Consider the following 10,356-nt stretch of genomic DNA (forward strand, 5'->3'; position numbering starts at 1 on the left):
GCTGGTGTATGATTGTTGCTTTCGTTGATGGATATGGCATTCATGTTAGTGATTAATACATGAATTGTTATTTATCTATAGAGGTAAAGTCACATTGACGCAAGGATTGAAGCACAATCTTTATTACAACTTAATTTGATTGTGCTTCTCTGCATACAAAATGAATTCGTTTTATTTTGATGTAATGATTAAATAACTGAACAAAAATGCTTTGGTGAAACAAACGATGACCAGCATGATGCTGTCACTAACCATTTGGAGATCAACATGTTTGCGTCTGGTGAAATGCTGTCGTGTGCCACTTCTCAGGCCTAATGGTGTTACAGCACCAGATGGCTTTGGCATATGACTCAGCGGTTTACCCGTTACGTAGCGAAGGGACAGCCCTAGATCTTAGAAAATACACGCTTAAGTAACATGTCTTAGGGGTCCTGCTAAGGATATCTCCCTACTAAGTGTCCACGCCACCAGCATTCATTTTAAACAGCTTGAACGTATTTTTTCACTGCTAGTGTTCATAATGATGTTTGTAAATTATGCTTTCAGATAGGCCTACTATTAATATTATGTATGAGGCCTTCTATATTGTGCTAATTGCACTGGCAGAAAATTATTCCGGTGATCCGTTTTTTATCCGTTGATTTTTTTATCACAGTTTTGGCGTCAAAATGTCCTTGACACAGATAGGCCTCTATAAACCGATGTGCTGCTCTTGGGTTTTCTTCATGCTGTTTTCTAATAATTTACTTTTCAGTTCATGTGATAGGCAACCATTTGAAAACAAATGACACACTTGTGTGTCTGACCTGCCCTGACCAAACGTGATGGCCTGCAGTCACTGCGCCCTGCCCGGGCGGGACCTAACACAACACACAAAGTCACGCATTACGCATGCTGATGAGAAACACACACACAAAGATCGCAGCACACACGCTGAAGTGAAAAACAAAACAAAGACCCACGTTACACATGCTGAGACAAATACACACGATACACAGGCTGATGAGACATGTGTGTGTGTGTGTGTGTGTGTGTGTGTGTGTGTGTGTGTGTGTGTGTGTGTGTGTGTGTGTGTGTGTGTGTGTGTGTGTGTGTGTGTGTGTAGGCCTATAGGCCTATATATATATATATATATATGGAATAGATATATATTTCTATAGTATTCCATGGAATGAGGGCGCCATCTAATGTTGCGGAAACCTAGCAAGCATCGCGGTGATTCTCGCCCCCTGGCGGTGAGTCCCGCCCACTGGCGGCCTTCCCTGCGGTGTCCGCGTACTAACCCATTGATGAACATTGCAATTTTTCTTTGCAGTAACAGTACCACTGATAGCAGCAGGTGAGCCTCCTGTAGACTTGTGTCCTACATCATGTAGTCTTGTAGTCCTAGCTTGTAGCTTCAGCAAACGTGATCACAGTCAGCCGTCAGATAATCGTTGAAGGTTTTGAAGTAGAAGTTCCTGCTGGGCTAATCATTTAAGTCCCACGACTCGCAAATGATAACTTTTTTTATTCATCAGCTCCGTCTTGCAGCAACTGTCTGCATGCATCAGTTCCCTCCTCCGCCTACAGGCGGCCACCCATCCGTGCTGAGCGCTCCTAGCCTGGTCCTACCAGACTCTCGTACTTCATTTCATTTGTACAGAGAGTCTGGACCTACTCAATTGACAAACGGTAACTCACTTGAAGGCGGGTGTCTGTTGAAGTTTAAACTATTGGATCTGCCCAGTGCCACTCTGGATCTGCCATAACCAATCGTTAACGTTTGGCCGGGAATCACGATGCGCGCAGACTGTAAACAAACCAAATACCGTGCGTGAAGATGTCCGTCAACGAGAGCTGACTCCATGGAGCTGACTCTGTCATCGTTCTCAGCCACGCCCTTTGTTCGCTGATTGGACGAGTTGGGTCTGCCTGCGTCCTGCAAGACGGAGGCGTAACTTGTAGTAGGAGGCGTAACATGTAGTCGGAGGCGTAACTTGTAGTCGGAGGCGTGTCTAGTACTTTTCTAAATCGCGGAAGTGATCTTTATGTAGCAGTGGTGCGCGGGTACATAAATGACCGCAACTCGGACCTCAAATATTAGGCCTTAAATTTACATACCGTCATGAATATCGGAAGACCCGACTTCAATGAAGATCTCGTGTGAACCGTGATTTACAACGCTTTTTGTTTACCGCGAAAAGAGAAAGATCTCGCGTGGACCGCGATTTAGAAAAGAACAAGTTACGCCTCCTAGTACAAGTTACGCCTCCTACTACAAGTTACGCCTCCGTCTTGCAGGACGCAGACAGATACTATTGGAGTTGACGCCAAAAATCTGGCTTCGAAGGAAGCCCTGAATATATTTACCGTAGTAGACCCATACTTCAGTGGAATGAAAATTGAGAGGAAGTAGGTAGGTGGGCGGTGCCAGGCTAAAGCGCTCCTGGATCATTGATTGAATTTTAGATTGGAACATTTGATGCACGTCAGCATATGTTCCAACTCAACTTTGACTTCTCTTTTAACTCCAGATGGCGAACTCCAAGGTAAGGTTTCTCTGATCACATTGTTGAAATATCGTGACCCCATTCAGTGGCGAGTTATGTGACTTCAGGTTTTACACATTTCGTCTAACATTTATTAATTTTTATTAAAGCACCCAGTGAAAAATGGCATTTTTTCATTGGCATTTCATCCACTTTAACATCAATGGGCGTTCATAACAACACACAAATAAACACTATACACTCCTGATCTGACGTTTTCTATTTCTATTTCTATTTTCAATAATCTTGCCATTTTCCTTATGGATGTCATCAAAGATCGTCAACCACCCTATTTCCCTTGTATTGTTGAGTTAATATCAAATGGACATTTTATTTTGAGTTAAAATTGTAATATATGTCCAACAATCTTCAACAACACAGAATAATCTCTGTCGAACAAGAACATCTGACATAAAAGATCATCTGTTCACAGACACAGTCTCTGTGTATGGTGGTGGTGGAGCTGAGTCCACGTGATCGTGTATATGTGAATGTGTGATCGCAGCCCATGGGTTGAGGCTCGTTGCGTTTATCGGTTGGTTGAGCAGTGCTTTGGAGTGAAGAACAAAAGAGTGATTTAACTTATATTCCCTGCAGGACCATGTAGCACCTCCCTGAGGGCAGAAGTTGGTACTCCGTCCTCATGTAGAACATGAGAAGAGCCCAGGGCTGTTTGCTCAGCCAGTCTGAGGGTGCGCTTAGTTCAGCTCTTTTAGAAATACATTTGAGCACAGAAAGACCCACCACTGTGGAGAGAATCCCCAGAAGCCCAGAGCATCCTGGCTTTCAGTTGGAATGAGGGGCAGATGAACACGCAATTTGGATTGGATTGGCCACTGAACACTGTTATACGTCAGTAATATCCCCACGGAAATTCATTGTTTATTCAATATCACCTTTACATTTGATTGATTTTTCACAACACATTTTATGCATTCTGCTCAATATATATATATATATATATATATATATATATGTATATGTGTGTGTGTGTGTATATATATGTGTGTATATATATATCGAGGCAAGTATGGAATATCAAACTAAAATCCCAGCGGTAGGAAACAAATCGGTTCTAATTGACCATAACGACCGATTTCATTTGAAATTCTGCGTGGACTCTCGTTGCTACTTGATCTACCTGTAGCACTTTTGTTTGATTGCCTATTATTTGAAACCAAAGGTAACCCGATGCACCTTGCAAGAGGTCCATGGCATCCCTTTGCTGGAGCCCATAGTCCAGCACTGGGAGAAAGTCGAGGCCTTTCAAGCGTTTCCAGAAGACCTACTCATCGTCACATACCCAAAGGCAGGTAGGAAATGTTGAAAAGAACAGAATTGTTAAAGATAGGGATGATCCAAATAAAGTAACATAGCAGCAACCATCACGGTTGGATGCAAGCAACCAATGTCATTTAAAAGGGGCGGCATGTGGCTCAGTGGGGTGGAGCGGGTCGGCTGGTAACCAGACGGTTGCTAGTTCGGCAGCCCGGCTTCTCCTAGAGCGTCGCCGTGTCCATGAGCAAGACACCTCGCCCTGACCGCTCCCGATGAGCTGGCTGTCACCGTCCATGGTGGTCACCGCAGTTGGTGTGTGAATGAGTGCATGAATGGGTGAATGTTAGGCAATATTGTAAAGCGCTTTGAGCGGCCACTGGTTAGAAAAGCACTATGCAAACGCAGTCCATTTTTTCGTTGTGATTGTATGTAACTTCCCTCTATTATAGATGATATGATACGAATATATTATATAAAAGCGTTATAAGGGCCGCCACTATTTATCTCCACAACCCACACATCCACATATATGTACAGCACATGCGTGTACGTTCCAGGTACTACATGGACGCAGGAGATCGTAGATTTGATCTTGCACGGCGGCGATGCGGAGATGGTGAGGCGGGCTCCGACAAGCACCCGCATGCCCTTCCTGGAGTTCAGCTCGCCCATAGCATCTCTCCCCGGTTAGGAGCACCCAGCCAGTCACTGGTCAATAGCACCCAACCAGTCACTGGTCAGCACCACACAACCAGTCACACCACAGCTAACCCTACTGGTTAGCATCACGCAACCAGTCACACCACAGCTAACCCTACTGGTTAGCATCACGCAACCAGTCACACCACAGCTAACCCTACTGGTCAGCATCACACAACCAGTCACACCACACCTGACCCTACTGGTCAGTACCACATAACCAGTCACCACACCTGACCTTACTAGTCAGTACCACATAACCAGTCACACCACAGCTAACCCTACTGGTCAGTACCACGTAACCAGTCACACCACAGCTAACCCTACTGGTCAGTACCACATAACCAGTCACACCACAGCTAACCCTACTGGTTAGCATCACGCAACCAGCCACATCACAGCTAACCCTACTGGTCAGTACCACGTAACCAGTCACACCACAGCTAACCCTACTGGTCAGTACCACGTAACCAGTCACACCACACCTGACCTTACTAGTCAGTACCACATAACCAGCCACATCACAGCTAACCCTACTGGTCAGTACCACGTAACCAGCCACACCACAGCTAACCCTACTGGTCAGTACCACGTAACCAGTCACACCACAGCTAACCCTACTGGTCAGTACCACATAACCAGTTACATCATACTTGACCCTACTCCAGCTGGTCACTACTACCTAACCACAGGCAGATTGCACCTATTCTCACCAATCAGACCTTGGATCACTGAACTTATGTCCCTTCAGGGATTACTCAACTCGAGAAGATGGATCCTCCTCGTGTGATCAAGAGTCATCTACCCATCCAGCTGCTGCCTAAGTCCTTCTGGGAATCAGGAAGCAAGGTGCCACAGCTTATTATTGAACCCATTTTCCCGACATCAGGACACCTAATAGAGTGGTCATATTGAGCCATTTGTATCATTTCCCTCAAAATGCATTTAGTCCATTGCACCAACACAGTTCAGTCGTGTCATTAGCTCCAGAGAAAATAATCCCAGAGAGAAAGATTGTTGGCCGATCTGCATGTCAATGTAATCAATCATTTATTTGATCACATTCATTTTAGGTTATCTATGTGGCTCGGAACCCTAAAGACACCTTGGTGTCCTATTTTCACTTTGACCGCATGAACATGATTCAGCCGGAGCCGGGACCATGGTCAGGGTACCAGAAGAAGTTCATGGAAGGACAATGCAAGTGCTTTTGGATTGAATATGTGAATACTTGTGCACATGATTGTGATCACGTGTTGTAGTTGTATTTGAAAAAACATTGGGCCTGATCTGACACTGAGGTTCAGGTACTGAAAATGTGTGTTTTACTGATCTAGCCAATATCAGAGATCACACAACCTGTGAACAACCACTTCTTTCCCTAACTCTAACCCCATGCTGATGCTATATAATAATACTTATTAATACTTATTCACTAATGTTTAATAATGGGTGATTAATGTAACATGTATGTAAAGTGTTATCTATATCATGTTATAACATGCTTGCTCAAGTCAGCATGTTAACGGTCCAAGATCACACATATTTTCATCTTTCATCAGAACATGCATCCTGTAGTTGTATCCTATTTATTTTGGACTACTACTAATACTTGTCAATGTGTTATTAAAGTGGGATGGGGATCGTGGTACGAACATGTCAAAGGTTATTGGAAGGAGAAGGACAAAAGGAATATACACTATCTTTTCTTCGAGGACATGAAAGAGGTAGGTGGTATTTGACGAATACAGATAATGAAAAACGTTGTATCTGCAGGAAACATAAATTAATGAATCATTCATCATTCATGAATTATTCCTTGCCATGTTTATATACAAAAATATGCAGAATCCTGCCAGGGAGATTCAGCGTATTGCCAAGTTCCTTGGTCACCGCTTGTCAGAAGACATTCTCAACAATATCGTGCAATTGACGACGTTTGATGCCATGCGAGAAAACCCAATGGCCAACTACTCCTCAGTACCAGGGAACATCTTTGACCGGAAGGCGTCTGACTTCTTGAGAAAAGGTAATTAAGCAGGAAATATATAGAAAGAAAGGCTGATCTATCAATTGCGATTTGGAAGACATATGCCTTTTGTTTTCCCAGGGGAGGTTGGTGACTGGAAGAATCACTTGAGTCCTGAGGAAAACGCTGCATTTGAAAAGCATTATGTGGAAACCATGTCTGACTGTGAGATTCCCTTCCGTTTTGTGATTTAAAGTCCGGAACAATGGGAATGGGATCATCTTCATTTACATTTATCTTAAGAATATTCAACAATTCTAAAGTATTCTTTATAGATTGTATTTTCCTTTTGATTATTTACTTTCATCATGTCAAAAACATATAGCACTATGAATTCAACATAGTGGCAGTATTTTATAAAAATATATAAATAATTGTATGAATTTGCCGAATAAAATGTAAGTTTACTATTGTGATTGAATCAGAAATTATGTGTAGGTCTGCTCTTGAAAACCCATTTAAACTCGATTATAAAACTAAAGCTTTAAAACAACTCTGGTATTATTCAAATAAGTTTGCTCAAACCGCACTATGATAGTGTTTGATCTGTATGTGCTCTATGAAATTAAAAGGCCTATAATTTATCTTTAAAAAATACGTATTTTTTTAATTGCAAAGGACAACAATATTGCAAGAGACAAAAGGTCAAGCTTTTCAAAAATATATCATGTGCAATAGCAAATAATGATTCATTTTGCAACGGTGTTTATATGACACTGTGGTGACCTTTGATACATGATCACAGAACAGGCTCGTGCTAGCTCAATAGCAAACTGGGAATGCTGAACTATTCCCTCAATTAAATTCCTATTTAACTATTTAACTTAACATAACAGTTCAGTTGTTGTGCCATGAATGGATTTCACTTTGCAAAATCTCTACGCCGATAAAGGCCAATAGATTGTATTTTTTTTTACATTGGAAAAACATTCGTCATGTTATCTTTGATATACTGGTTTATACACAAGCTAAACTGGTGGCCGGTTCCGGACGCCAATCCGTTAGATTGTTTACTTCAAGGTAGGTGGGACATACGTCCTTTTTGGAGGACTTTGAGTTATCATCACAGCCAGCAGCATTTCAAAAGTCTACACAGCATAGTGTAGCCTATGTCTATTTGTGACAGTCTACATTTTTTTTGTTATAGGCCAACGTGTGACCTTTAAAAGTGATCTCGGTTCAACAAAAATAACCTCAATTTATATAGGTTTTCACATGGGTATTCACAGGGTAGGCCTATAACCTTAATTTCAAAATGTTAGACATTTATTTCTGGGATTCCTTCCCTGACCTCCAGGAGTTATCGGTGCTTGTGGAATCTGGGTCCTGCGGGACATCACGAGGGTGCACCTGTTTCTAGAGCAGCAGCGGTGAGGAATTCAGACATGGGGTGTTGTTGTATATTGCTTTACCAGATGGTGATAGGCTACATATATTTAATATATGATAGGTCTACTTATAGTTAATACATAGTTTCCCTTTATTATGTATGGCTCGCATTTAAATACACCTATGCCGTGCATATGCTTTTAATCTCTTTCTCTCACGGCTGTGCAGCCATGACGCCACGGCCGGCCAGAAGCGACCGCTCCGACATGATAGCAGAGCTAGAAGCGGCCTGGCCCGGACCCTGCAGGCTGTGGTCTTGGTGGTTCTGCTGACCCTAGTGGGTTCCAGAGTGGCCTCGCTGGTGGTTCTTGAATTCTCTCTACGCGCCATCTCTTCTTGGTTTACCGATGGGCTAGTAAGAAACTGGATACACACATTATGAGTTGTTCTAAATCCAATAATAATACATCTTATTTTCGGTGTTTTTTGTTTTCAATCACCTTTGTCTCCGTGATCTGCTCCCTCGACTGTTAGGAATCAAGGGAATGTCAGCTGGTGCTCGTCCAGTGTCACTTCTCCTTAGGTTGTGCCCTAAGCTGCAGTCTACACTTTTTCCACGAGGGGGCGCCACAGCGTTTGCTTTCGTTGATGTTGGTGGCAGCGCTCGGGTGGCTCTTATCCAATCAGACGTCCCGGTTGCTGCACCACGTGGAGGCGCTGTACACACTCCACAGCTCGCGAAGCTACTGCGGCGTGTGTATGACCCTGCTGTCCACGGGGGGGTCCCTGCTGCCCATGCTACTACGCAGGACTTTGATCGCCACCTTCTCTGTCGCTGTGCTGGCCTCCATATCCATTGTGAACAGACACTTTGCTTCTGCCACTGAGGCACTGAAGTTTTGGACTCCACTGACTATTTGCTACACCTTGTTGGTTGTGTACATGCAAGGTACGACACAGGTTGCAACGTCTTGCTGTCTTCATCATGGCATACACTATTGAATGGCTGAAAGCTGATGATAGGGTCGCACCTTTTCTCAAAAAGGCCTAAGTTCCCTGAAAGGTTTTTGTAGGCTTCTAACACGTGCCTATGTTTAAAAGGAATACATTTGATGAAAACAAGATGAATCTACTCTGGTTCCTTGATCTCACTCGTTTTGGGTTTTTTTGTGCGATCGGCCACGTTGATAGCAGCATTATCATGTACAAATACAACCTTTCAACTGGCATGCCCAACCTGTGTTACGAGATTACCCCCTGTTTTACGAGATGTCTCATGATCGTTTGAACAGACGAACGGAGCCGTGCGCGCGCCGGCCAGCAGCAGCAGCAGCAGCTGCTGAAGGCGGTGGCCGTGCGTCTTGGGGGTCTATTGGTGCTGATGCTGACTGTCGGTCGCTGGGCAGATGTGGTCCACATCCTAATCTGCTTCCTGGGAGAGGCTGTGTGTCTCGTTGCCGCCCGGGACCTGCTGGCTGCTAGGACACCCCTTTCGGTCAGTGAACTCAACAGCAGCTACTATTATCCCAGCTCAATAAATATTCCCAACGAGTTTGCAGTGAATGTTGGACTAAATGGTTCAGACTGTGTCTGTGTTGTGGCTGCATTGGATATCACCACACCATCGTACTGAGAGCACGTATCTCCTCACCCTCACAGGATCAGGAGGATTTTGAGGACTACAACGAAGAAGAGATCCAACAAAAAGAAACCAAGACACGCCTACAATTATCAAATCATACAGGGAAATAAACATCATGCAGTGGGATCAAGCTATATTTGCATAGCCTACGTTTGTGATATTAAGGCCTTGGTGAAATGGTATTCCAGACATATCAGTGACGAAACATTTAAGGCTGCTTCACCAAATAGGCCTATTGATTTTAGGCTGTAGCCAAATAGTGAAATAGCCCACAGGTTATTTAAATACCCCCCCCCCCCCCCCCCCTCATAACAGTCTATATTTTGGTTATCACTTGAATAAGCGTACTAGTGTTGGTTTGCTGTAGCCCATTTGTAAATGATGAGCACAATTCTCGTATAGGAGGTAGGCCTGAGCCTCACACAGCACCGCGTGTGCTATAATCAGTTTTATACTGAACATGATCAAAACTGCTCTAATTGGTAAAATGGCTGACAACATACTGCTTCTAAAGGTGCACAAAATGGCGTTTAAACAGACTAAATTTCTATTCATGTGCGGCGTGCAACGAATTCACACTTGCAAACGAGAATTCTAACTGGATAGCGGCTTACTAAATTTAAGGACGATACAAACTAACCCCATTGAATGAGCTCTTAAACTCAAAGTGTGGTTATGATTTTCCCTCTTGTAAAGGGAAAATAGGTATGCATACTGCTCGAGCACATTTGACATTGAAGTATTCGGCTCACATCATCCCCATTGGACGCGCGGTATTGTGCCCATTTTATATTTATTGAATTCAGGGAATTTACAGAGGCTGGCTCTCCGACGTTATTATGCATTCC

The 10,356-nt window shown here is 43.5% G+C and overlaps 2 protein-coding genes across 2 annotated transcripts; both read left to right on the forward strand.

The window, feature by feature from the left end:
• The first annotated feature begins 2,371 nt into the window (after positions 1-2,371).
• On the forward strand, positions 2,372-6,953 carry sult1st5 (sulfotransferase family 1, cytosolic sulfotransferase 5). Its single transcript, XM_060055972.1, has 8 exons — positions 2,372-2,525; positions 3,712-3,844; positions 4,367-4,495; positions 5,260-5,357; positions 5,582-5,708; positions 6,141-6,235; positions 6,357-6,537; positions 6,619-6,953. The coding sequence occupies exons 1-8, from the start codon at positions 2,517-2,519 to the stop codon at positions 6,729-6,731; spliced, it is 885 nt and encodes a 294-aa protein (XP_059911955.1). The 5' UTR covers positions 2,372-2,516; the 3' UTR covers positions 6,732-6,953.
• Positions 6,954-7,261: 308 nt separating this feature from the next.
• Positions 7,262-9,642, forward strand: tmem82 (transmembrane protein 82). The gene is made up of 6 exons (XM_060055968.1): positions 7,262-7,557; positions 7,835-7,907; positions 8,095-8,281; positions 8,401-8,815; positions 9,159-9,361; positions 9,526-9,642. Exons 1-6 carry the CDS (start codon positions 7,473-7,475, stop codon positions 9,616-9,618), a joined length of 1,056 nt encoding a protein of 351 aa, XP_059911951.1. The 5' UTR covers positions 7,262-7,472; the 3' UTR covers positions 9,619-9,642.
• Positions 9,643-10,356: the final 714 nt, after the last annotated feature.

Source organism: Gadus macrocephalus, chromosome 7 (assembly GCF_031168955.1).
Source record: "Gadus macrocephalus chromosome 7, ASM3116895v1".
Taxonomy (NCBI): Eukaryota; Metazoa; Chordata; class Actinopteri; order Gadiformes; family Gadidae; genus Gadus; species Gadus macrocephalus.